This window comes from Nycticebus coucang, chromosome 4 (assembly GCF_027406575.1).
Source record: "Nycticebus coucang isolate mNycCou1 chromosome 4, mNycCou1.pri, whole genome shotgun sequence".
NCBI classification, from domain to species: domain Eukaryota; kingdom Metazoa; phylum Chordata; class Mammalia; order Primates; family Lorisidae; genus Nycticebus; species Nycticebus coucang.
The window spans coordinates 113,518,207-113,545,949 of record NC_069783.1 but is presented as its reverse complement, the minus strand read 5'-3'; the positions used below and the strand labels follow the sequence as shown (position 1 = coordinate 113,545,949).

At 48.3% G+C, this 27,743-nt stretch overlaps 1 protein-coding gene across 1 annotated transcript; it reads left to right on the top strand.

The window, feature by feature from the left end:
- Positions 1-5,368: 5,368 nt before the first annotated feature.
- On the top strand, positions 5,369-26,277 carry LRRC43 (leucine rich repeat containing 43). Its single transcript, XM_053586988.1, has 11 exons — positions 5,369-5,988; positions 7,743-7,853; positions 9,051-9,193; positions 11,423-11,661; positions 12,295-12,482; positions 14,390-14,619; positions 19,846-19,987; positions 20,121-20,258; positions 20,345-20,527; positions 20,856-20,889; positions 26,137-26,277. Exons 1-11 carry the CDS (start codon positions 5,929-5,931, stop codon positions 26,262-26,264), a joined length of 1,596 nt encoding a protein of 531 aa, XP_053442963.1. The 5' UTR covers positions 5,369-5,928; the 3' UTR covers positions 26,265-26,277.
- Positions 26,278-27,743: the final 1,466 nt, after the last annotated feature.

The window sequence follows — 27,743 nt, the reverse complement described above, 5'->3', positions numbered from 1 at the left end:
CTGCCCCCAGCCTGGATAATTTTTCTCTTTGAAACAGTCTCACTCTGTAGCCCCAGCCCCAGTGCAGTGGCATCAGCCTTGTTCACAGCAACCTCAGCTCCTGGGCTCAAGTGATCCGCCTGCCTCGGACTCCCAAGTAACTGAGACAACAGGTGCCCACCACAACACTTGGCTAATGTTTTCTTATTTTTAGTAGAGATGGGGTGCCCTCTTGTTCAGACTGGCCTTAAACTCCTAAGCTCAAGCAATCCTTTCACCTTGGCCTCCCAGGATGCTAGGATTACAGGCAAGAGCCACCATACCCGCCTGGGTTTTGGATAATTTTTCTAATAGTAAAAGAAATGGTAGATGTTACTATGATTTGCATGTTATGTGTCCTTCCAAAATTCATATTTTGAGACCTAATACCAAATGTGGTAATATGAAGAGGTGAAGCCTTGTGAGAAGTGATTAAGTCATGTGGGTCCCCCATGAATGGGATTAATGGCCTTAAAAAAGAGGCTTCAGAGAGCTGCCTGGTCCTGCCGTCTTTTTCTCCATGTGAGTACACATTGTTCATCCCTTTTTGCCCTCTTCTGCTATGCAAAGTCACAACAAGAAAGTGCCAATTTGGAAACACAGAGCAATCCTCACTAGACATCAAATATACAGGTACCTTGATTTTGGACTTCCCAGCTCCCAGAACTGTGAGAAAATAAATTTATGTTCTTTATAAGTCAGTGTAAGATATTTTGTTACAGCAGCAGGAACAGACCAAGACAGTTGTTCACCACCTTGGGTGTTTTTGGAAGGATCACAATCAATAAAGTGGACTTTCTCAAAAATAAAGTTTATTGCTCTTCTAAAGACAGTTAAGAGAATGACAAGACAAGCCTGTAACCTGAGACTGAGATGGGTGGATTGCCTGAGCTCAGGAGTTCAAGACCAGCCTGAGCAAGAGTGAGATACCATCTCTACTAAAAATAGAAAAACTGGCTGGGCATTGCGGTGGGCACCTGTAGTCTCAGCTACTCAGGAGGCTGAGGCAAGAGGACCACTTGAGCTCCATAGTTTGAGGTTGCTGCGAGGTATGATGCCTCGGAACTCTAACCAGGTCAATAGAGGGAGACTCTTTCTCTCAAAAAATAAATAAATAAAAAAGAAAAGAAAAGACTAAAATGGGAGAAAATTATTTGTAAGACACACATGTAACGAAAGACTTGTGAACAGAATATATAAAGAACACTTAAAACTATGGGCGGCGCCTGTGGCTCAGTCGGTAGGGCGCCGGCCCCATATACCGAGGGTGGCGGGTTCAAACCCAGCCCCGGCCAAACTGCAACCAAAAAAATAGCCGGACGTTGTGGCGGGCGCCTGTAGTCCCAGCTACTCGGGAGGCTGAGGCAAGAGAATCGCTTAAGCCCAGGAGTTGGAGGTTGCTGTGAGCTGTGTGAGGCCACGGCACTCTACCCATGGCCATAAAGTGAGACTCTGTCTCTACAAAAAAAAAAAAAAAAAAAAAGAACACTTAAAACTCAATTTTGTGAATTGGAAATAGTTTCTAAGAAATGACACCAAAAGCATAGGTAATCAAAGAAAAAAATGGACAAATCATTTTATTAAAATTAAATACTTATGTATCTCAAAGGATACTATCAAGAAAGTGAAGAGACAAAATGGAAGAAAATATTTGCAAATCATCGATAAGGGGCTATTATCTAGAACATATGAAAAAACTCTCATAACTCAACAATAAAAAGATAAGTAACCCAATTAAAAAATGGGGAAAGGGACTCAGTGCCTGTGGCTCAGTGGCACCAGGGCTGGTGGGTTCAAACCTGGCCAGGGCCTGCTAAACAACAATGACAACAACAAAAAAAATAACTGGGCATTGTGGCAGGTGGCTGTAGTCCCAGCTACTTGGGAGGCTGAGGCAAGAGAATCACTTAAGCCCAAGAATTTGAGGTTGCTGTGAGGTGTGACTCCATGGAAGTCTACTGAGGATGACACAGTGAGACTCTGTCTCACAAAAACAAAAACAAAAAACGGGGAAAGGATTTGAATAGACATTTCTCCAGAGAAGATATATAAATGACCATAATAAGCACATGAAAAAGATGCCCAATATCATTAGGCATTAGTGAAATACAAATAAAAACTGCAATGAGATACTGTTTCACACCTACTAAGATGGCTATAATATATATTTATATATTTTTAGGGACAGAGTCTCACTTTGTTGCCCTGAAGAGCACTGTGGCATCACAGCTCAACAGCTCACAGCAACCTCCAGCTCTTGGGCTTAGGCAATTTTCTTGTTTCAGCCTCCCCAGTAGGTGGGACTACAGGCGCCCGTCACAACACCCAGCTAATTTTTTGTTGCAGTTTGGCCGGGGCCAGGTTCAAACCTGACACTCTTGGTATATGGGGCCAGCACTCTACTCACTGAGCCACAGGCGCTGCCCAATAATAATTCTGAAAAGTAAACAAAACAAAACAAAACAAAAAAACAGGTCTTGGTGAGAATATAAAAAAAGGAGGTGGGCGGCTCCTGTGGCTCAGTGAGTAGGGCGCCGGCCCCATATGCCGAGGGTGGCGGGTTCAAACCCAGCCCTGGCCAAACTGCAACAAAAAAATAGCCGGGCGTTGTGGCGGGCGCCTGTAGTCCCAGCTGCTCGGGAGGCTGAGGCAAGAGAATTGCGTAAGCCTAAGAGTTAGAGGTTGCGGTGAGCCGTGTGACACCACAGCACTCTACCAAGGGTGGTACAGTGAGACTCTGTCTCTACAAAAAGAAAAAAAAAAAAAAAAGGAGGTCAGGTAAGGTGGCTCACGCCTATAATCCCTATTATCCTAGCACTCTGGGGGGCCAATGTGGGTAGATTGCTTGAGTTTACGAGTTCAAGACCGGCCTGAACAAAAAGCTTGAGTTCAAGACCAGCCTGAACAAAAAGCAAGACATCGTCTCTACTAAAAATAGAAAACCTGAGACAAGAGGATGGCTTGAGCCCGAGTTAAAGGTTGCTATAAGCTATGACATCACAGTACTCCACCCAGGGTGACAGCTTGAGAATCTGCCTCAAAAAATAAATTAAATAAACAAATAAATAAATTGGAACTCTCATTTTTACTGGTAGGAGAGCAGAATGGCACAGCTGCTGTGGGAAACATTTTGTTCCTCCTATATTTTTTTTTTTTTTGGAGACAGGGTCTTGATATGTTTCCCAGGCCTGCAATGCAGTAGCATAATCATAGCTCACTGTGGCCTCAAATTCCTGGAATTGAGCAGCCCTCCTGCCTCAGCCTCCCCATTAGCTGGGTCCACAGGTACATACCACCACCCCTAGCTTATTTTAAATTTTTTTTTGTAGAAGCGAGGTCTCTTTATGTTGCCCAGGCTAGCCTCAAGGGATCCTCTTGCCTTGGCCTCCCACAATGCAGGGATTTCAGGTGTAAGACGCCACACCTGGCCCTGATCCTTAAAAAATGTTAACATACTACCTAGCAATTCCATCCCTAGATTTCTACCCAAAGGAAGTATGTTCACAGAAAAACTTCTACACAGATGTTCATAGCAGCATTATTCATTAATAGCCAAAAAGTGGAAACAATGCACATGTTCATCTACTGATGAATGGATAAAGAAAATTTGGTCTGTCTATACAATGGAATATCAATCAGCCATAAAAAGGAGTGAAGTGTTGATACAGGCTACAACATGGAAGAACATTGTAAGTGAAAGAATCCGGATGCAAAAGGACTTATACTTACTGTATGATTCCACTTACATGAAAAAGACAAGTCAGTAGAGACAGAAAGCATATTGATGGTTACCAGCAGCTGGGCAGATGGGAGAGTGGAGATTGCTTAATGGGTACCAGTTTCTTCATAGGGTAAGAAAAATGTTGAAAATTAGATTACAGGGATGGTTGCACTGTGAATATGGTTGCACTGTGAATATATTAAAGCCTACAGAATTATATCTTTAAACGGGTGAATTTTATGGTATGTGAATCATATCTCAACAAAATGTTGAATTCCCCAATTACAGGAACCAAATCATCTTAACCCATTAATTTTACACAGCACTGTACAGGAACCCCTATTGTGCAGCTATGCTGCGAGGGAAGAAGAGATGAATAAGCCTGGATCAGTCCCAAATGAAGTCTTGGTGCCAACATGGTTATACAGGTAGGCAGCAACAAAACTCCTGACTCTGGGATTAGAGAGATGACATTGAAACCCCCTGATTGGAGTCCTCAGATTTTTTTTTTTTTTTTTTTTTGAGACACAGTCTCACTTCGACGCCCTCAGTAGCGTGCTGTGGCGTCATAGCTCAAGCAACCTCCAATTCTTGGGCTCAAGTGATTCTTTTTGTTGTTGTTGCTGCAGTTTGGCCGGGGCGGGCTGAACCTGCCACCTTCGGTATTTGGGGCCGGTGCCCCACCCACTGAGCTACAGGCGCCGCCCGGCTCAAGTGATTTTCTTGCCTTAAATGATGCTCTTGCCTCAGTCTCCCGAGCAGCTGGGACTCCAGGCGCCTGCCACAACGCCCGGCTATTCTTAAGAGACGAGGTCTCGCTCTGGCTCAGGCTGGTCTGGAACCTGTGAACTCAGGCAATCCACCTGCCTCGGCCTCCCGGAGTGCTAGGATTACAGGTGTGAGCCACTGCGCCCGGCCTGAGTCTTCAGATGTTTGATCTTGGTTGATTTCTCCTTTCTAGGTCTGTCAAATAGGTATAATAACCACCATTTTTCGCTGACAGTGCTTGCGAGGAGAAATAAGAACAAGTGAGGAGGGGAAGCCCCCGCTTTGGGGCCATGTGTGGCCCTGGGAAGGCTCAACACCTGCTGGGAGCTGCAGCAGTTAAACCCATCGTCTGGCGGGGTCAGTGAATTATCATCTCATTTTTACAGATGAGGTCAGAAGAGAAAACCCAGGTGGTCTGGGGGCGGAGACCGTCCCTCCAGGGAAAACTACTACTCTTCGCCAAGCCGGGGGCGGGATTCCAGGGGCGGCCGGTGGCCGCGCTCCTGCGGGTTCGAGCACGAGCCCCGCCCCCACCCCCGATCTCACAGCTGGGGGTCGGTGTCCGGTGGTTGCTTAGCAACGCGCGGACTCCGCAGCGCGTGGTATTGGAGGAGCGAGCGTCCGGGCGGTTGCCGGGCAACCGGGCATGGAGGCTCTCAGGAGCAGCAGGTCAGGGAACCGCACTGTGAGCGCCGCTGTGCAAGAGCACCTACGGGAGCTGTGTCTGCGCGAGTTCCCGTGCGGCACCGGCAGCTGGGTGCGAGGGGTCTGAGGGGTCAGGCATGGTGAAGGCGGAGGGCCGAGGGCCTGGGCCCGGGAGGGCGCAGTGAGCCGGAGGGCGAGAGAGGCTGGCAGCGCAGGCTGAGCGGAGGACCCGAGGGCTCTAGGGGGCTCAGGGCAGGGGCTGCCTGGTTCCAAGAGGAGGTTTGGATCTGCGCATCTCTGGAGCTGCAACTTGAGGGGTTCTCAGCTTAGGGCGATTTTTCCTCTTGTGGGACTTTAGGTACCAGCTGGGGACATTTTTTGATTGTCACACTAGTGACAAGCTGCTACTGGCGTCTACTGGGCAGAGGCGGGGGATGCTGCTCACCGTCCTTCAGTGCAAAGGACAGTCCCCACAAGAAAGGACGGCCAGGCCCAAAGGTCAACAGAGAATGTTGAAGAGTTTGAATCTTTCAGAGGGCTGAGTCACACCTAAATTCTCCACTCTACCACTGCAGAATAAGTCGCGCTTTCTTCCTCAAACTTGGCGAACATGGAGGGAGCTGGTCCCCAGAGAGGTGGACAAGGCCGGCCCTGAGGAGGAGACTGTGGAGGCCCTGCTGGGCCTGGTCCGCAGCCCCCACTCCCCCTGGTCGCTGCTGAAGGATTCGAGTGATGAAGACCATTTTCTGAGAGAACTGGCCATCCAGAATCCACTGATGATCAGTGACACATTTTTCTACTCCTACTTCCGGTCGTTGCGGGTGGTGGACAAGGAGGTGAGCACTAGGAGTGAGCACCGGCTTATGGGGCTAATGTTCAGACGGCCACTCCACTGAGGGAGGACGCAGGGTGGGTGCCCTTCTCCACAGCACTCTGCCATCTGCTTTGGGGGCTTATTCCAAGGCCAGCCTGTCCTCTGTCTAATTAATCTTATCAGCTTGTCCACCACACAGGGCCAGCTGCTAGTCATTCTTTGCCATGTATCTTCCTTCATCTTTGGAGGGAGCCCACTGTTCATCTTCTATAGCTGATTCCTGGAGTACATTGCAATTACTCCTTCTGGGTCCTAGCAAAGGCCTCCCAAAAAGTCCATATTGATTTTACTTCATTTAAACTGTGGGAGTAGGGAGGGTTGGAATCCTGCTAATTATGTGTGTGTGTATAATATATATGTAAATATATTATATATTAATACATATATATATATTTTTTGAGACAGAGTCTCACTTTGTTGCCCTGGGTAGAGTGCCCTGGCTTCAGCCTAGCTCACAGCTACCTCAAACTCCTGGGTTCAAGCAATCCTTCTGCCTCAGCCTCCTAAGTTGCTGGGACTACATGTGTGCCCACCACAATGCCTGGCTACTTTTTTCTTCCTAATGCCTCCGCCCTTTTTACAGTTGGTTCTTGCTCAGGCTGATTTGAAACTCCTGAGCTCAAGTGATCCACCTGCCTTGGCCTCCCAGAGTGCTAGGATTACAGACGTGAACCACCAGGCCTGACCACTGCTAACTATATTAATTTCTGTTACTAAAAAGCCTTCTTTGCTTAGATCAGCGGTTCTCAACCTGTGGGTCGCCACCCACAGGCACTGTATTAAAGGGCCAAGGGATTAGGAAGGTTGAGAACCACTAGCTTAGATCAATAAACCCCAAATTGCATAGAAACTTAGCCTCAGACTTCCCAAGCTTTGCTTTGCTTTTTTTTTTTTTTCTTTTAAGAGACAGAGTCTCACTTTATCACCCTTGGTAGAGTGCTGTGCTGTCATAGCTCACAGCAACCTCCAACTTCTGGGTTTAGGCGATTCTCTTGCCTCAGCCTCCCATGTAGCTGGGACTACAGGCGCCTGCCACAATGTCTGGCTATTTTTTTGTTGCATTTGGCTGGGGCTGGGTTTGAACCCACCACCCTCGGTATATAGGGCCATACCCACTGAGCCACAGGTGTCGCCCTGCTTTGCTTTCTTTTCCCAGAGAAGGTGGGGAATTACATGCAGTGACTGGGACTTCCTCAGTTTTAGCACTGGAAGTTTTATTTCCCAGGAACCCCCTCCAGTGCAGTTGGTCATCCTAGAGAATAGAGGCCCAGCTAGGAAGGGCCCCTGATGTCTTTGAGGCCACAAAGAACTGAGGACTGATGGGTGGTCACTAAAGCTTCTGGTCTGACCCTGCTCTGTGTAAACCAGGCTGATTCCTGAAGATCTTAACTGACTTCATTGCCAGCTAGTCATTCAGTCCTGGAGTCCACTATGGCTCTGGGAGAGGCAGCAAGGAAGACTGCCCTTGCAAAGGCTTAAGGTCCAATATAGGGCACAAGATACTGGCCTGGAAATCAGACACCACTGACAGTTAGAGGAGGGGCAAGGGTTGGAAGAGGCCATTGAATCCTGGCAAAATGATCCAAGAAAGGCCTAGGGGGAAGGAGGACTTGGGAGTTGACTCTGAGTGGAGAGTTGTTTTCCTAATGTAGACTTGCTTTCTGCTCCAGTGCTGCCATGCCCACTAGGGCTTTGGTTTTTTTCCTTCTCTTCCAGGTGAGCCAGGTGGATAAAGACCTCCTGAAATTTCTAAAGCTGGAAGATTTGATACTGAGTGCCAATCGAATCAAGGAGGTCAATGCTGCCAATCTGCCTCCAACACTCAAGGTGAAGGAGCCCTGGGTCGACTTAGGATCTTTGAGCCAGGGCTCCCTCTAACATCCTGCACACACACGTTTGGCCAGGGCAGCTGTGTGCTACAGCCCAGATCCAGGATCTTTAAATAGGCCTCATTACTCAAAAAGTTAAACATAGACTCACCATATGACCCAGCCATTTCATTCCTTTTTACATACCTAAAAGAACTGAAGACAAGGACTCAAACAGATCCTTGTACACCAATGTTCATAGCCAAAGGTTAAAATGACCCAAGTGTCTGTAAACAGATGAATAAACAACGAAAAAGTGTAGTATTTCCACACAATGGAATATTTTTCATTCATAAAAGGGATGAAGTAGTAATGAATGCTATAACATGGATGAACCTTGAAAATATGCTGAGTGAAAATAGCCAGACACAAAAGGGCAAATATTGTATGATTCTACTTACAAGAAACATCTAGAAGAGGCAGATCCAGAGATTCTACAGACAAAGTAATTAGAGGTTACTGGGGAGGGAGAAAGGGGCATTGGGGAGTTATTGCGTGATCACAGTTTCTGTCGGGTGATGAAAAATTCTGGAAGTTGTGCTGACAGTGGAATGATGTTATGAATGTAATGCTACTGAATTGTACACCTAAAAATGGTTTAAATGGCAAATTTTATATATTTTATCCCAATAGAAATGCAGGCCAGGTTTTATTGGTCTTTAGCTGAGCATATCAAAATGATCTTCAAATTAAATTAAATGAGAATGGTTAACTAGTGGCAGGAGGGACTCCCAAGTAGGCTGTATGCCATGGCTCAAGACAAAACCAGGGAGGCCTTAGATGAGAGCTATGAGCAAGGAAGAGAATTCTCAGTCATCTTTAGGTTTATTCCTTATTCCATCTAGGGTCCCTTTTGGCTCTTGCAGAGACACATTCCCATGAGTTGAGAAGGTGCCAACATGTTGGGCATGTCCCCTCCCACCCACTCTACCATCACCTTCTTTCCAGAATTTGAAGGTTCTGTCACAAAAGGACAAGAAACTTCCAAAGACCTGCTGCAGGAATAGTTTCTTCCTGGCAGTCCCAATGGACCCAGGTGGGCAGGGCATAACTAATGTATGATTCCTCTTGTGAGTTTCCCAGGGCAGGAGGAAGGCACCTAGTCGGCAGCACAGACTTGGCGCCTCACGGTCATGGAGGTCTCCTGTGTCTCCAGGTGCTGGAGCTCTACGGCAATGAGATCTGCAGCTTGGAGTGTCTGTGCGCTCACCCGCCCCCGCCGGGTCTCCAGCACTTGGGGTTGGGCCACAACAAACTCCAGGGCCCTCTGGAAAGTCTGTACCTCTCCTCCAGTCACTGGTAACTCTCCAAAGGGAGAGAGGGAGGGATTCTGCGTTGGGTTTGGGTGACTGCACTGGTGGTGTGAAGAACTCAGCTTTGCTCTTTAACTCCCTGTTGGCTGTCAACTCCAGACCTAACCCAATATAAAAAATATCCCATTGAAGCCCTGAGAAAGATCCCAAGAGGTAGTGGGAGTAAGTCTGACTCTTTATTTTATTTATTTATTTTTTGAGACAGAGCCTCAAGCTGTCACCCTGGGTAGAGTGCTATAGCATTACAGCTCACAGCAACCTCCAACTCCTGGGCTCAAGCAATTCTCCTGCCTCTACCTCTCAAGTAGCTGGGACTACAGGCACCTGCCACAATGCCCGGCTATTTTTTGGTTGCAGCCGTCATTGTTGTTTTGGCGGGCCCAGGCTGGATTCGAACCCACCAGCTTAGGTGTATGTGGCTGGCGCCTTAGCCGGTTGAGCCACAGGCGCCGAGTCAAGTCTGACTCTTTAGAGCAGGGTCTTTGGATGTGGGCTCTGCTGACCTTGGTGCCTGACCGACCCCTTACGAGGACTGTCCTATGTGCTGTAGGACTGTGAGCAGCATCTCTGGCCCCTGCCCAGTAGATGCCAGTAGCAGCTCCCCACTAGTTGTGACAAAAATGTCCTCAGGTGGTATTGAAGGTCCCATGAGAGGGAAAATCACCCTGAATTGAGAACACCTGCCCTAGAGATGAAATTCCGGTTTATTATTATTTTATTATTATTATTTTTATTTGTAGAGACAGAGTTTCACTTTATGGCCCTCAGTAGAGTGCTGTGGTGTCACACTACTCACAGCAACCTCAACTCCCGGGCTTAGGTGATTCTCTTGCCTCAGCCTCCCAAGTAGCTGGGACTACGGGCGCCTGCCACAATGCCCGGCTACTTTTTTGTTGCAGTTTGGCCGGGGCTGGGTTGAACCCACCACCCTCAGTATATGGGGCCAGCACCCTGCCCACTGAGCCACAGGCGCTGCCCTGAAACTCCAGTTTAATTAGGATGCTCCAGCCTGGGCATAGTGGCTCGCACCTGTAATCCAACACTCTGGGAGGCCCAGGTGGGGGGATTGCTTAAGCTCAGGAGTTCAAGACCAGCCCAAGTAAGAGTATTTTTCTCCTAAAAATAGAAAAACTAGCTGGGCATCATAGTGGGTGCCTCTAGTCCCAGCTAGTCAGGAGGCTGAGGTAAGAGGATCACTTGAACCTAAGAGTTTCTGTGCCACAGCACTCAACCCAGGGCGACAGAATGAAACTGTCTCAAAAAAAAAAAAAAACAGATACTCCATTGTGATTGAAGATTCAGTCTGTTAGAAGTTGTGTGAACAAAAAAAAAAAAAGAAGTTGTGTGAACAGTCACTTTCCAGTTGGTGATTTTTTTTTAATTATTTTTTATTAAATCATGACTTTGTACATTGATGCATTCATGGGGTTCAGGGTACAGTTGGTGATGTTTGACATTACCTCCTTGCTGGGGGAGCAGTAGAAAACTTAAGATCCTGGATCTGAGAAGTGTGAGGGGTCAGAGGCCACCATGGAAGGCCATCAGAGGAAGCTGGGGCAGGAAGACTTCACACAGCTCGTGGTGAAAAGGGATCTCAGCAGCGCTGTATTTCCTCCTTCTGTTCTGGGGGGACCGAGAGGGGAGGGGCCAGAGTTCAGCGGTGGGAAACTGGCTGGCACGAGAAAGATGGTGCCGACAGGCACTCCCTGGAGTTTCCTTGTGTGTGTTCTCAGAGCTGTCATCAGTTTGCTTTCTGTTGTGCGAAAGTGGAAAGCCCACTCTGCCCCTGTCCTGAGCCTTGGTCTCCTTTCCCCACCCCGTCACCAGGCAGGGATGGAGTGTCCTGTGGTCCTGTGGCCCTGTAGCCACATGCACGCTCCTCATCCCCATGTTGCCCCATTCCTCCCCTTGGCCTTGCTGTTCCAGCTCTCAGAACATGTTTCTGGAGACCCTTCCAGGAGCACATGATATGAAGTCAGGCACAGGCACCTTGCCACGGCCTCCCTGTGTCTCAGACTGTGAGAGTGGCAGTTTTTACAAAAGTACAGGAAGTCACTCCCAACCCTGGGTTGACTTGGGTCCAGGGTGGGACTAGTTGCGTGGGCTGAGGGTAGATAGAGTCCCTAGCCTCAGGCTCTGGCTGTCGTGGGCACAGGGCTATTGCCCCCTCGCTCACCTGGCATCTTGACCTTGGACGGTCCTGCTCACCTTCCAGGCCCAAACTTGTCTCTCTGGACCTGAGCTTTAATGACCTGATGGACCTGCAGGGCATGATGGCCAGTCTCAGAACGCTCAGACATCTGCGGCTGCTGGTGCTGCAGGGGAACCCGCTGGCCCTAGTGCCCTACTACCGCGGCTTCACCATTGATAGCCTGTCCAGGCTCTGTGTGCTGGATGATGTCACCGTGTCTCCAAATGAGAAGCATCAGTTTCGGGGGCTCAGCCTCCATGGCGGTGAGGGTGCCAACAGTGTGTAGGGAGGAGGTGGCATGGGATGCCCTAGCCTCTGCCTATCCCGCACCCTCCTGGGTCCTTGTGCCCCTCTGTCCTTGAAGACTCACACTCCCCCATTTGACCCACAGATACAGCATTTCTTCTGGGTCAGAATTTTCCCCCCAGGTTTTGATCCCTGTGATTGGGATTTGGAGACAAAATGTTGGGGGTGCGGGGACGGGTGGCTTCTGCGGTGGCTTAAGATCACCCCCTTGTGGCCCATGTCACAAGGTGCATTGGAGCCCTCAAGGTCACGGAGATAAAATGTTGACAGCTGCTGCCATTCTGGGCACGTGCTGAGATGATGTAGAGTCTTGATCTCCAGCACTCTCTGTAGCCATTATCTGTAATACAGGGGTCATCACTGCCATTGTACAAATTGGGAAAACCAGGCTAAGTGGGATGTAATGACTTACCCCAAATCACTCCAGTTGAACTTGGCAGAGCTGGGACATGAACCCAAGTCTGCCATGCTCCAAGGCTCAGCCCTGTGTGGAGGGAGAGTTGGGACTGGTGACTTCCCCTCCTTCCCACTGTCCAGCTGTCCTCTTCCGCTTTCATGGGTCCCTCAGTCCTGCCCCTTCCACCTTGCAGATTTCTTGGCACATGAGGCACAGCTTGTGGTGACTATTGGAAATGTCAGAGGGGTCCTGGATACCTCTATTTTAGACCTGGAGCCTGGGCCAGAAGGCCCCTATATCACCTACAGCTATTACGTGACATACGATTTCGTGGAAGATGAGGAAGGCGAAGGGAACGACTACAAAGGCGTGTTGGCCGAGGTGTGCCCAGGCTGCCCCTGGGAGATGGGTGGGCTCCCCTTGGGGTTCTACTGGGTCTCCCATGCAGGCAGAACTGCTACTTGGGGCCAGAAAATCTTTGACGTAGAACTGATTTATGCTCCTACTCCGAGCAGGGCTTCAATCAGCCCCCTACTTGCAGCTGGAGTAATTCTCAACTGTGCATATTCCCTTTGTCCCCTTGAAATCTGGGCTTAACAAGGGAGCAGCCCAGAATTTCATCACGGGGCCCCTTGCTTCCAGCCCCTCTCTGCAATCTCTACAGCTTTTCCCATCTGCCTCCACTTGGGAACTACCCAACTGGAAGAAACGTGACGACACCCTGTCTGTCATTCTCACACAGAAGCTCTTGTTTTCACTCATAATGTAAAGCTTTCAGGAAAAACAAGACTGGCTTTATTTATTTATTTATATTTTATTTGTGACAGAGTCTCACTCTGTTGCCCAGGATAGAGTGCTGTCGTGTCATAGCTCACAGCAATGTCAAACTTCTGGGTTTAACTGATCCTCCTGCCCCAGCCTCCCAAGTAGCTGGGACTACAAGTGCCCACCTCAACAGCTGGCTAATTTTTTGTGTGTTTTGAGTAGATTCGGAGGTATTACTCTTGCTCAGGCTGGTCTTGAACTCCTGAGCTCAAGCAATCCACCCATCTTGGCCTCCAAGAGTGTTAGGATTATAGGTGTGAGCCACCAAGCCTGGCCTAAGACTGGCTTTAAGAAATAAAAGCCAGGGAGGCTGAGGCAAGAGAATCGCTTAAGCCCAGGAGTTGGAGGTTGCTGTGAGCTGTGTGATGCCACGGCACTCTACGGAGGGCCATAAAGTGAGACTCTGTCTCTACAAAAAGAAAAAAAAAAAAGAAATAAAGGCCAGGTGCAGTGGCTCACGCCTGTAATCCTAGCACTCTGGGAGGCCAAGGTGGGTGGATTGCTTGGCTCAGGAGTTCAAGACCAGCCTGAGCAAGAGCCAGACCCATCTGTAAAAAAATTGCCAGGCATTGTGGTGGGTGCCTGTAGTCCCAGCTACTCAAGAGGCTGAGGCAAAATAATCACTTGAACCCAAGAGTTTGAGGTTGCTGTGAGCTGTGACGCCATAGCACTCTGCCAAGGGCAACAAAGTGAGATTCTGTCTCAAAAAGAAAAAACAAAACAAAACAAAATAATAATAAAACTTTCCAGGCTGGGCGTGGTGGCTCACTAATCCTAGCACTCTAGGAGGCCAAGGCATTTGGATTGCTTGAGCTCAGGAGTTCAAGATCAGCCTGAGTAAGAGTGAGACCCCCATCTCTACCATAAAAATAGAAAAATTAGCCAGGTGTTGCGGCTGGTGCCTGTAGTCCCAGCTACTTGGGAGGCTGAGGTAAGAGGATCTCTTAAGCCCAAGAATTCGAGGTTGCTGTGAGCTATGACCCCACGGTACTCTACTCAGGGCAGCAGAGTGAGACTAAATAAAATAAAATACATAATTTAAAAAGCAGTAATAAAGGGTGGCGCCTGTGGCTCAGTGAGTAGGGTGCCAGCCCCATATACCAAGGGTGGCGGGTTCGAACCCAGCCCTGGCTGAACTGCAACCAAAAAATAGCCGGGCGTTGTGGTGGGCGCCTGTAGTCCCAGCTGCTCCGGAGGCTGAGGCAAGAGAATCATGGAAGCCCAAGAGCTAGAAGTTGCTGTGAGTCCTGTGACATCATGGCACTCTACCGAAGGCGGTAAAGTGAGACTCTGTCTCTACAAAAAAAAAAAAAAAAGCAGTAATAAAATAAATACAAAATAAAATAAAACCTCCCCAACTTCTAAATTGGTGTGTTTGCTAATGCTTTAGACGCAGGCAGACGTCGACAGCTGTGTAGAGCGAGATTCCCAGCCTTGGACACGTTTCTGTGTCTTCCCTGCAGATCGTCAGTCCCTCTTCCTGCACAGAATTATTTGCTGCAGAGGAATTTTCTGAAGAGTTCTCGGAAGAGGCTGCTGAAGAGTCTGTAGAGTCTGAGTCAGCTGATATGGGAGAGTCGGTGTCATCCATTGTCTCAGTCAGGTCACCTGCCTTGCCGAGGTTGGTGGACTCCGCAGAAGAGCTGGCAAAATTGCGGCCTCGTGTGGATCCCCGGCTCTTCCCGTCCCCAGGGTAAGGATGGAAACCTGACCAAGAGCAGGTGATAGCTGGGTCACCAAGGTGGCAGCATGCCTAGACCATGCTGCTGCCTACCTTTTCCCATCCTGATGGCTCAGTCTCACCCCAGAGCCCACTCAGGCCCTAGGCTGTTCACTACTTGGGATGCACTTGAGTTTAGGGTTCAATCTCCTGGAGCCCTGACCTTTTTACCCAAAGTGCAGCTAAATCCCACTTCTGTGAACGGCCAAGGTTTTCTGAACAACTAAGAGACTGACTCTCTTGAGTCAACTAAGAGATGATAAATGGACCAGCTGTTCTCATTTCAGCCCTTGGAGTTGAAAACCTTTTTGGTTTAACTTTTTTCTTTTTTTTGGAGGCAGAGTGCTCTGACCTCAGCCTAGCTCACAACAACCTCAAACTTCTGGGTTCAAATGATCCTCTTGCCTCAGCCTCCCCAGTAGCTGGGACTACATGTGCCTGCCATGATGCCTGGGTAATTTTTCTATTTTTAGTCTCGCTCTTGCTCAGCTGGTCTCGAACTCCTGAGCTCAAGCAATCCACCCGCCTTGACCTCCCAGAGTGCTAGGATTATAGGAATGAGCCACTGTCCCGGCCTTGGTTTAATTTTTTAATCCTTCTAGAATGTATTTTGGTATATAAAATTGTGGTAAAGACTTTCCAACCTGTGTACCATGTTCATTCTTTCCTTAATAAGTCCAATCTAGTTCTTTTCATGAACTTCACATGATTCACACTTCTTATTTGTTAAAGAATTAATTTCGATAACGAAGAAACTTACAAAACCCTAGAGTTGGGCGGCACCTGTGGCTCAGTGAGTAGGGCGCCGGCCCCATATACCGAGGGTGGCGGGTTCAAACCCAGCCCCGGCCAAACTGCAACAAAAAATAGCCAGGCGTTGTGGCTGGTGCCTGTAGTCCCAGCTGCTCCGGAGGCTGAGGCAAGAGAGTCACGTAAGCCCAAGAGCTGGAGGTTGCTGTGAGCCGTGTGACGCCACGGCACTCTACCGAGGGCAGTAAAGTGAGACTCTGTCTCTACAAAAAAAAAACAAAACCCTAGAGTCAGTTTTCATATAGTATCGAAGTTCTATTCACTGATTTTGTACTAATCTCAAAATATTGAGCTTTGTTTTGGTTTATTTATTTTACTTTTTTCCTACTGCCTATATAATAATGACAGAATTCTTTTTTTTCTCTCTCTCTCTTTCTTTTCTTCTTTCTTTCCTTTCATTAATTACAAACTTCCGGCTATCAGCTTTCGTGGTTATTTGCTTCTTATTACCAGAGGAGAGAAAACACAGCTTGGGTATTTAAAGATCCTGATGTGGCTGGATTCTAGGTCACTGAACCTCACACAGGTTTTGCTGCTAATGCTGTCAAGGAACTGGCTTCTTTTAAAATGGGTTAAAAGAGTTATTTCTAGGGTGGTGCCTGTGGCTCAGTGAGTAGGGCGCCAGCCCCATATACCGAGGGTGGCGGATTCAAACCCAGCCCCAGCTGAACTACAACCAAAAAATAGCCGGGCGATGTGGCGGGCGCCTGTGGTCCCAGCTGCTCGGGAGGCTGAGGCAGGAGAATCGCGGAAGCCCAAGAGCTAGAGGTTGCTGTGAGTCCTGTGATGTCATGGCACTCTACCGAAGGTGGTAAAGTGAGACTCTGTCTCTACAAAAAAAAAAAAAAAAAAAGTTATTTCTAAAACCTCAAGTGAAAGTAAATGATACAGGCTTGTTGAGAATACAGGGAGCTGACGTCACCCATATTTCAGTGCTGATGTACTCGTGGGTGGCGATGGAACCATCCTTGTAGGAGCGTTGCACGAGTCTGCACCGTCACGGCTGTTCTCCCGGGCTGCTCACATTCTGGCTCTGAAAATGCTCACAGACTCAGTAGCTCTTCAGCACCTTCAACAAATAATTTTAATGTTTTGTACATTTTCATGATTATTCACAGCAGGCAGGTTTGTCCAACCATTTCCTAAAATAGAACTTCAACATTACCTTTCTTTTTTAATTGCTTGAAGTTATATTCCTTAGTTTATTTGTGAGCCTTTGTATTTTCCATATAAATATTTTGCTATCTGTAATTCCTCTAATTCAACAACTGGTAAAATCAGTCACCAACATACATACCATATCCAGACATGAGGCTGAGTTGCAGACAACACACAAGATGGCTCTGGGCACTTACGGGAAATGAACGCATATTAATCACAATGTGCTACGTTGGGGAAGTGCAGGGCAAATCCCTGCCCTGAGACAGGGGCACAGGCGTAGGAGGAACTGGCAGGAAGAGGCTTGAAATGGAGGAAGGTGGAGATTGGTATGAGATAGGGCTGGAGAAGCAGATAGAGAATGAGATTCTTTCCTCCTCGGGGGAAATGAATGGAAAGTTTTCAGCAGAGGAGTAATGAGATCAGGTTTACATGCTAGGAAGATGACTGCAGTGGAGAAGGTGACAGTTTGCAGATAGATTGTGTCAACTCCTCTATTCACTTCTCTAACAGATTTTTGAGTATTGACCTTTTCTTCCCCATTTGTATATCATTTCTATATCATTTTTATATATCACTAGATTGGTTTTTTATGTTTTTTTTTATTCAGGAATTTCTAAAATTTCCTTAACCTGGGAAATACAATTATTTACATTCAATCTCAGATTCTTTCTTTTCTTTTCTTTTTTTTTTTTTGAGACAGAGCCTCAAGCTGTCACCCTGGGTAGAGTGCTGTGGCATCACAGCTCACAGCAACCTCCAACTCCTGGGCTCAAGCAATTCTCCTGCCTCTACCTCCCAAGTAGCTGGGACTACAGGTACCTGCCACAACGCCCAGCTATTTTTTGGTTGCAGGCGTCGTTGTTGTTTGGCGAGCCTGGACTGGATTGGAACCTGCCAGCTCAGGTGTATGTGGCTGGCGCCTTAGTCACTTGAGCCACAGGCGCCCAGCCTCAGATCCTTTCTATCTGTCCTAAGTTTTAAATCAGTTTTTATAGTCACATATATTTCCACCATTTTAATTTTTCCCTTTTAACACTTGTTATTACACAGTTCTTTTGCATAGTTTGTAAGCCCTGGATTGACCCCATCATTTTATTGGCCTCACCTGCTATGATATTTCAGTCTCCCAACTTTGTCTCTGGCTGTGCTCTCCTTCTCTTTGGGAGAAAAAAATTTTCCCTCCTCAGTGCTAGAATATGTGATTGATTTTCTTCAGGTTATTATTAATGTTTAACTTGTGCATACTTTGAATTTGTTATAGTATACGGTTAATTAGTCTTTTGGCAGTGATCATGTTGTTAAAACAATATATATTAAATCACTTCTCACACTTAATGCTGCTTCTGGGCCGCCATCGTCTCCTAATGCTAACGTGACTCCAGCTGTCAGGCTGTGTTCCAGTCTGGGGCTAGGCTAGGATAGTTTCCCCTTTTGAACCTATATCTGAGAATTGTTGCTCTTCGGTGTGCTGTTAAAATCCAGTGGCATTAGACTCGGCACCCGGAGCACAGTGATTACAGCGTCAGCCACATGCACCAAGGGTGGTGGGTTCAAAGCTGGCCCGGGCCAGCTAAACAACAATGACAATTGGGCGGCGCCTGTGGCTCAAGGAGTAGGGCGCCGGTCCCATATGCCAGAGGTGGCAGTTTCAAACCTAGCCCTGGCCAAAAACCAAAAAAAAAAAAAAAAAAAAAACAACAACAATGACAACTGCAACAAAAAAATAGCCGGGTGTTGTGGTGGGTGCCTGTAGTCCCAGGTACTCAGAAGGCTGAGGCAAGAGAATCACTTAAGCCAACAGTTCTCAACCTGTGGGTTGTGACCCACAGGAACTGTATTAAAGGTTCGCAGCATTAGGAAAGTTGAGAACTACTGACTTAAGCCCAAGAGTTGGAGGTTGCTGTGAGCTATGACGCTACAGTACTCTACCAAGGGCGACATAGTGAGACTCTGTCTCAAAAAAAAAAAAAAAAATCCAATGGCATAAATATTTATTTATTTATTTAAAAAAGAGTCTCATTCTGTCACCCTGGGTTGAGTGCCATGGTATCATCATAGCTCACAGCAACCTCAAATTCCAAGGCTCAAGTGATCCTCTTGCCTCAGCCTCCCTAATAGCTGGGACTACAGGCAACCGCCCCTATGCCTGGCTAGTTTCTCTGTTTTAGTAGGAATGAGGTCTCACTTTGCTCAGGCTGGTGTTGAACTCCTGAGCTCAGGCAATCCAATGGCCCCCCAGAATGGTAGGATTACAGACATGAGCCACCACCCTGGCCAATTAATTCATTTAATTAATCAGTCTATTCACAGTCTATCACTTTTGGTGTGCCAGGAACTAGACCAGGTTTCAAGTATGTGAAAATGAATAATGCCCTGCTACATTGCTGGAGTTCTCCATTTCTGTGTGTGTGTTAAAATGTGCATACCATGAAATTTTAGTCTTTTTTATCCCTTCTTGAGTGTACAATTTAGTGGTGTCAGGTACATTTGCATTATTGCATGACCATCACCACTGTCCATCCCCAGAATTTTTGCCACCCTCCCAAACTGAAACTCTGTCCCCATTAAGCACTAATTATCCTTCCTCCTTCCTGATCCCCTGGCACACACCGTCCTACTGTCTCTATGCCTTTGGCGCCTTCGGGTGCCTCATAGTCAATCAAGTCCCTGTCTTTCTCTTTTATTTATTTGCTTATTTTACTTTATTTTTTTGAGACAGAGTCTCAAGCTATTGTCCTGGGTAGAGAGCCGTGGTGTCATATCTCACAGCAACCTCCAACCAGGCTCAGGCGATCTTCTTGCCTCAGTTTTTCTATTTTTAGTAGAGATGGGGTCTGGCTTTTTTGCTCAGGCTGGTTTCGAACCTGTGAGCTCAAGTAATCCACCCTTGTTGACCTCCCAGAATGCTGGGATTACAGGCGTGAGCCACTGGGCCTGGCCTTGAGCTTTGTTTTTAACTTCTGGTCTGTTTCTGTCAGGTGTATTGGGCACAGTTGTGCCCCTGCAGGATGGCTGTGCTCCCTTTTCTTTCGCTTTCTCCTCTGTGCCCACATTCCTGCTTGGCCTTCTGGTGCTTTGCCGTGTGGAGGCTGGCCAGGTCCCCAGTCTCACTCTTTCATAGGCTGTGATGCTCGAGGTGTTCTCAGACGTCCTCTCACAGCCTTATCCCTGGTTCTCAGCAACAGCCCCGGGGTAATGTACCCCCGTCTTCATCTCCCCCTCCCCAAGGACAGTCCTCTTCAGCACCGTCCGCAAGCCCTGGACTGACGTCATTCCCTGCAACTACGAGATGAATCACACCCTCAAGGACCTGACATCACTCAAGGCCTTTCTGCTGTCAGGGACCACTGTGACCATTGTGGAGGAGAAGGTGGGCAGGCAGAGGCGGCTGACTCATTCCCCTGTCCTCCCTTTCCTGGATCCCTCGGGCCATACCTAGCCCTGCTCCCGCCCGGCAGCCCACCTGTGCCTCTGCTCACTCAGGACCACCTTCCTGTCCCTAGATTCTCTCCTGGCCTTTGGGGCTGCCTGCCACCGACAGCCCTTTGCTTGCCAAGAAAGGGAAAGGAGAGAAAGACCAGAAAGACAAGAAGGAGAAAGACGGGAAAGACAAGGGAGGGAAAGAGAAGGAGGCTGCCAAGGTAAGGGGCACCCTTAGCCCATGAGGCCCCCAGCCACCAGCCCTCGGCTTGGCTTGCCCCACGTTGCTGGCCTCTTCCCCAAACAGAAGGTGCCCAAGAAGAAGAAAGAGCCTGCCAAGGAGCTCCGCCAGGACCCACCCATCCTGCAGGTGCTGGGCAGCGGCTTGGTGGCCCTGGAGCCCCTGCTCTCAGGGGAGCCCATGGTGTCCTCTGTGTGTAACTTTGGGGTGATCCGCACCTTGGAAACCGACAGGCTGACGCTTGCCAGGGTATAGTGGGGCCCTCGCCACAGATCTCAGCCTCTGCCTTCACCCTCCACCCTCCTGGCAGAAACCTTGTTGGGCAAGGGAGCACAGCCCAGGTTGTGGGAGGAGGAAGGCTGGCCTGGCAGGGCCTTTCCCTGGATGGAACATGAAGGGGTCCCAGGCACAGTGGGCACCGTTCTCCTCAGGTGTGGACTGGGGTGGGCATACTCCTCACTAGGGGACCCCTGCCTCCCTGAACCAGCCAGAGGCCCTGGAGGGAGTGGGGTCCACCACCGCCACCCAATGCCTCCCCACTCTAGTAAACAGCTCATTTTGTGGTTCTTTCTCTCAGGATGCGAAGAAGGTTAAGAAAGGTGCCAAAAAAGGTAAGCACTGCAGGTAGTGACTGAGGGCAAAGGGTGTCACTGAGGACCTATCAGAGCAGCCCTGATAGGGGAGCAAAGAGACAGAAGGATGGAGAAGCCAGTCTTCTGGCCAGTAGAAGGGCTGCGTCCACCTGCAGCCCTTAGACCACAGCAGCCTGCTGCGGGTCACGATCCAGGTGGGAAGAGGTGCCTTGGGCAGGAGCTGCGATGGGGGAAGCGCTCAGGGCTGGAGTGGCCCAGGGTCCTCCTGTTCATCAGCGTCTGGCTCACCTTCTGGTCATTAGCCCTAATTTGCCATTTAAGGAGCCCAGATAGTTCTCTGGGCAGCAGGAAGCTGCTGAAGTATCTGAAACAGAGATGTTTCAGATTTGAGTTTTAGAAAGTACTGCCTGGCTTAGAGGGAGAGACGGGAGACAGAGACCAGCTGGGAGCCCGTTGTAAAAGCATAAGGCAAGATCTCAGCAGAATTGTCCATAGTTCTGAAGTCCCAAACTGGAAAACAATCCAAATGTCTGTCTGCTGAGGAGTGGAAAAGCAGTGTGGCATATCCATACAACGGGATATTACTCAGCCTTGAAACGGGATGAAATTCTGATGCATGCTACTGTGTAGAACGACCTTGAAAGCATTATGCTGAGTAAAAGAAGCCAGACACAAAAGGCTGCATACACGATTCCATTCATGGGACATGTCCAGAGCAGGTCAGTTCATGGAGACAGAGAGAAGACCGGTGGTTCTGTGTCTGACAGGGACAGGGTTTCCACTTGGGCTGATGAAAATATTCTGGAACGAGATGGTGACAGCTATATAACATTGTGAATATACTAAAAACCACTGAATTGTCCATTTCAAAAGGGTGAATTTTATGTTCTGAGATTTTTTAAAAATCTCAGTGAAAAAAACTTACCCTTAAAAATAAAACATAAGAAAAAAAGAAATAAAGCATAAGGCAAGAAAGAACACTAAGGTAAAATTCATAAGGGACGTAGAAATGAGCAGGAGAGATGGTGTGAAGGACGGGCCTGAATGTCACCTGGGACGCAGAGCAGGCTGAGCTTGGAGACCACAGGGATGAGGAAAGGCTCCCACCCTGGGCTTGTAATTTTGGGGTGAGAAGCTCTCTGGTGGAAGGGAGCTCAGCGTTGCATATGTGGGGGTAAACCATGTCCCTTTTCCTCCCTGCCTGCTTTGAATCTGCCCCTCTTCATCTCCTTTGCCAGCACCCAAGTTATACCACCTAGGTCTTCACCAGACGATGGCAATTGCCTCCTTGTAGACCTCCTGCCTCCCCTGCAGCTGCTGTGACCTCTTCCTTTCAGTCCCCAGACAGTTGCCAGTCAGGTTGAGTCACTCCCCTGCTTAAAATTCTTCCATGATTTCCTGCTGGCTGCACTACAAACCCCATATTTTCATGAAGGCTCTGCGAGATCGACCTGGAGTACTGACCCTGTACCTGAGCCACCCTGTTTGCTCAGCTACTGCTTCATCTGTCACATCTCAGCTTCAGTGACCTTTCTTAAGGGATGTCTTCCCTGATCCTCTGGGTTAGGGTGGCCCCCTCACATTCTTCATAGTGTCCCATGTTTTCCTCTGCAGTACCTACCAGTGATAACCAAGTAGATATCAATCTGTATAATTATTTGTTTAATTATCATCTTGTCCACTACACTGTAACCTAGTGTAAGCGGTTATGCCAGTATTATAAAATGTCTCATAATCTCTAGCACATGCATTATAGATTCATAGCAGGGTATCAAACACTGAGTGAATGAAAGGATCAGCTTACAGGAGTTGTGTAAAGCCATGAAAATACATGAGCTTTGTTGAGCACAGTCCCCTGGGGAACACTACCAATTTTGATCAGGAATGAAAAACAAGATCTGAAAGGATCAAACTTAAGCCTAGAACAAAATTCAAGGGTATGTATGTATAAGAATACAAAAAGAGGGCCAGGCAAGGTGGCTCATGCCTGTAATCCCAGCACTCTGGGAGGCTGAGGCAGGTGGATTGCTTGAGGTCACAGGATCGAGACCAGCCTGAGCAAGAGCAAGACCCCACGTCTAAAAATAGCCGGGCATTGTGGTGGGTGCCTGTAGTCCCAGCTACTTAGGAGGCTGAGGCAAGAGAATCACTTAAGCCCGAGAGTTTGAGGTTGCTGTGAGCTAAGATGCCAGGGCACTCTACTGAGGGTGACAAAGTAAGACTCTGTCTCAAAAAAAATAAAAATAAATAAAAATAAAAAATAACAACAACAACAAAAAATAACCAGGCATGGTGGTAGTAATCCCAGTTACTCAGAAGGCTGAGTTGGGAGGATTGTTTGAGCAATTTGAACTTTGGAGTTGGAGGCTGTGGTGAGCTATGATTTAGCCACCGCCCTCCAGCCTGGGTGACAAAGGGAGACCCTTAAAAAAGAAAAAGAAGACAAACAACAAAACCCCAATTATACAAAATTAAACTCAGAAAAAAAATGAGGAAAAAAACAACAACAGAGCATCAGTGAATTTTGAGACAAATTTAAAGGCATAATATCTATGTAATTGGAGTCCCAAGGAGAGTGGACAGAAAAAAAACCTGAAGAAGCAATTGCTGAAACATTTTCAAATTTGATGAAAATTTTCCATGAAGCTCAAACACAAGAAACATGAAGACAACTAACCAAAGTAGTTAATATTCAAGTTGTTTAAAATCAGTGGTAAACATAAAACTTTTAATTCTGTCAAAGTGAAACACACACACTGTGTACAGAAGAACAAAGGATGACAGAATTGTCATCAGAAATAATACAGACTTGAGAAAATAGTGGCACAGCATCTCCAAATACTCAGAGAAAAAGTAACTATCAACTTAAAATTATTTCCCAAAAATATTTTTCCAAAACTAAAAGTGAAATGAAAACTGTCCCTGACATACAAAAGCTGAAAAAAATGCACCATCTATACTACAAGAAATGTTAAGTGAAATTATTTGAGGAGAAGAAAACTACCAGATGGAAATCTTGATATCCACAAAGAAGTGAAGTGCACTGGAAATGGTAATTAAGTGGGTAAAGATATTTCTTCTTATTACTTATATCTCTCTAAATTGTAGTTGATTGTTTAATGAAAAAATAATATACTGGCTGAGTGTGGCGGCTCACGCCTATAATCCTAGCATTCTGGGAGGCTAAGGCCAGTGGATCCCTTGAGCTCAGGAGTTCAAGACCAGCCTGAGCAAGAATGAGACCCTGTCTCTACTAAAATAGAAAAACTAGTGTTACGGGTGTTATGGCAGGTGCCTGTAGTGCCAGCTACTTGGGAGGCTGAGGCAGTTGGCTTGAGCCCAGGAGTTAGAGGTTCCTATGAGCTAGGCTGAGACCACTGCAGTCTAGCTTGGGCAACACAGTGAGACTTTGTCTTAAAAAACACACAAAAAGAAATCAGCATATTCTAAAATTCATTTGGAAAGGATCTAAAATAGCCAAAAAACTTTGAAAAAGAACAAAGGTGAAGGACTTACACTACTGGACTTTTAAGACCCATGCAGATATGGACACATGATTTGTAACACTTGTCTATATGGGGATAAGATGGTCTTTAAAAATATTAGGTTTTGGCGGTGCCTGTGGCTCAGTCGGTAAGGCGCTGGCCCCATATACCGAGGGTGGCGGGTTCAAACCCGGCCCCGGCCAAACTGCAACCAAAAAATAGCCGGGTGTTGTGGCGGGCGCCTGTAGTCCCAGCTGCTCGGGAGGCTGAGGCAAGAGAATCACTTTAAGCCCAGGAGTTGGAGGTTGCTGTGAGCTGTGTGATGCCACAGCACTCTACCGAGGGCCATAAAGTGAGACTCTGTCTCTACAAAAAAAAAAAATGTTAGGTTTCTTTGTACATTTTTGTAAATCTCTTTAATGTCTGGCTTAATTGAAGATACCAGGATTCTTATGGCTACTTCTGCAATCAGTTGCTTGGGATATTTTGCTACGATTAAAGTGTATGAAGAAAATCCAACTTCACACAAACATGTAATGAGGGGAATATTTGATAAGCTTTTAAATAATCCAGGGTTTTTTTTTTTTTTTTTTAGCAGGCACCGGCTGGGTTCGAACCCACCAGCCCTGATGCATGTGGTCTGTGCCCTACCCACTGAGCTACTGGCGCCAGCTATTCTTTCTTCTTTTTGAGACAGAGTCTCACTTGGTCACCCTTGGTAGAGTGCTGTGGCATCTTAGCTCACAGCAACCTCAAACTCTTGGGTTCAGATGATTCTGTTGCCTCCCTGGTAGCTGGGACTACAGGCACCCACCACAGCACCTGGCTATTTTTCTTTTTTTAAGGACAGGATCTCACTCTTGCTCAGGCTGGTCTCCAACTTGTGAGCTCAGGCAATCCACCCACTTTGGCCTCCCAAGTGCTGGGATTACAGGCCACCGTGAACCAGCGTGCCCAGCAATCTAGGATTTTCTTCTTTAATCTTAAGCTGAATTTGACAAGTAGTAGTTTCTTAAAGGTTGTTACAATGTGAAAACTCAATCTATATTGAATTTTCCATAAATTAGATTAAAATCTGTTGGTCTACTTTGCATTTGAATGTCTGTTTTACCATCCATGATTTATAACATGCACTGGTTATTTGTAAAATACATGTTATCGGAGTTATGCAGATCTTCCAGCTGTTGACACATTTCATTATACATCATCCAAAAATCACACTCTGTAATATCGCCACCCATATCATTAGAAAAGTCTGTAAGTACTGAAAAACTGGTAAATTCATGGTGGCAGATGCAATGTTTCAAAATTATAATTTCTAGCTTAAAGTTCAACAATTATAAACTTATTTATCAAAATGCTTTCAGTTTTTCCCCTGACGTGTCAGAATTATTTCACTTTTAAGAAAATAGCTGTCGGGCGGCGCCTGTGGCTCAAGGAGTAGGGTGCAGGTCCCATAGAGGTGGCGGGTTCAAACCTAGCCCGGGCCAAAAAAAAAAAAAAAAAAGAACAGAAAATAGCTGCCAGATATCCAAGTCTGACTATCCACCGTTTGTCAATGTTCTTCCCATTAAAAATGGTGTTTGCAGAAAAAAACCCTAGTTAGTTTTGAAACTCTTAACAGCTGCGACTTAATAAGTGCAATTTAATGTTCAGCATTAAACGACGGAAATTTAGGCTTGTGGTTTGGGTTGGGTAAATGGACACTTCCAGAGCGGCCGAGAACCGCCAGAGCACTCATCTTTGCGGACTCATCTGCTCGTGTTTCTATTTTCTTTAGAAAAGAAAAAATCTTTGACTCTGATGTTGGACAGCGAGTACCGCCCAGAGCCCCTGACTGTGGAGGTCCAGATCCAGTTGACCCAGTTCCGCTCGGTGGAGGAGGCGCTGAGCGCGCCCCCTCTGTAAGGTGGCGGGCAGTAAAGGCTGCGCTGAGCACCCGTGTCTTGTCTGTCCGCGCGCGCGCCCGGGAGCCGGTGTGGTGCGGGACGCCCCTCGGGCCTCGGGGACGTCCGGGGAGGAGCCGCCTCTACCCGGCCCGGATAGTGTGAAGACCCAGGAAGGAGCGCGGACCACGTGCAACCGGGGAGGCCTGCGGGGACCCCGCGGGCAGGGCTCCCCCGCCCCTCCCCCCTCCAAAAGCTCCGCCCCTCGCGCCGGGGAGGGGAGGCCGAGCCCCGCTCACCGCCCGAGCTAGGCTACCCGAGGTCCCTGGGCGCTAGCCGCGGCGGTACCGCAGCACACCTGCTCACCAGTGCCCTGCCCCGGCGCCACGCCCAGGTAGGTCCCGAGGGCCTGGTCGGCGGGTCTGGGCAACTGGCCCCCGGCCCTGTGAGCGGCTGTGTCACCCGTGCGGGGAGGGGCGGGCGCCAGGGCTACCTGTGCCTCTGCACCGCGAGCTTTGCCACCGGCCCCTGGAGGGTGCGGCGCCAAGGTTTGGCCTAGGCGGGGTGGTCGCGGCGCTCTCTGGAGGGCACAGCTCGGGGTCTGCGGGACGCTCGGCTGTCGTTCGCCTGCTGGGGGCAGAATGGCCGGGGATGGACGAGATGCACCTGGCCAGTCTAGGCGGGTGGCCCTCGCGGGTTCGGCCCTTGCTCCGACGCCCGCGGTCCCTTTCGTTCCCCTACAGCCCTCTGGAAAGTCAGGTGTAAAGATGAACCAGACCTTGGCCCTTTCCCGCATTGTAGCATGTCGGGTCGCCGAGTCCTGCCAGGACCTGAGCCTGTTACTCAAGGAGCAGGCGCAGCCCTGCAGGAGTTGTGCGCGGGTGGAGACAGTGGCGGCCCGGGAGACGCGCTCAAAGCCCTAGAGGAGGCGCGGGGTCCGGGGGCGGAGGCGGCGGGAGAATCTGGCGCCCCCAGCAGGAAACTGTGCCGCCGCGGGCCCAAGGATCCCGAACTCCTGGGACCCATCTCGCCCGGACGCCGCAGCCCTGGAAACTGGCATCCCAAGCAAGAAAGCGATTTTCTAGCAGGGAGACACTCCCACAGCCCTTTATTTCAGCAACAGCAGCAGCGCGCTTAAAAAAAAACAAAACCATTGTGAATTCTTTCACTGTCTCTGCCAAAGCCCTGTGGATGCGCCTGGCGCTCGGGAGAAACCCCAGCTTTTTCCAGTGCTCCCGCCTCTCCCGCGCCCCGCTGCTCCATCCTCTGTTCCCTTCCTCCCTCCCCTTCCTCTCTGGGCCCTTCCCGTCCCATCTGCATTCAGTTCTTGTTCACATGTCCATCAAGGAGCGGGTTCTTAACCAGCTTAGGCCACCTGGACGTCCCCATCACTTCATTACGTTACCTGCCTTAATTTCTCAGCATATCTGGCTCATGAGTTTGGAGGGCAGTGACTTTCTCTGTCTTGCTTGCCACCACATCCGTGTCACCTGGCAGAATT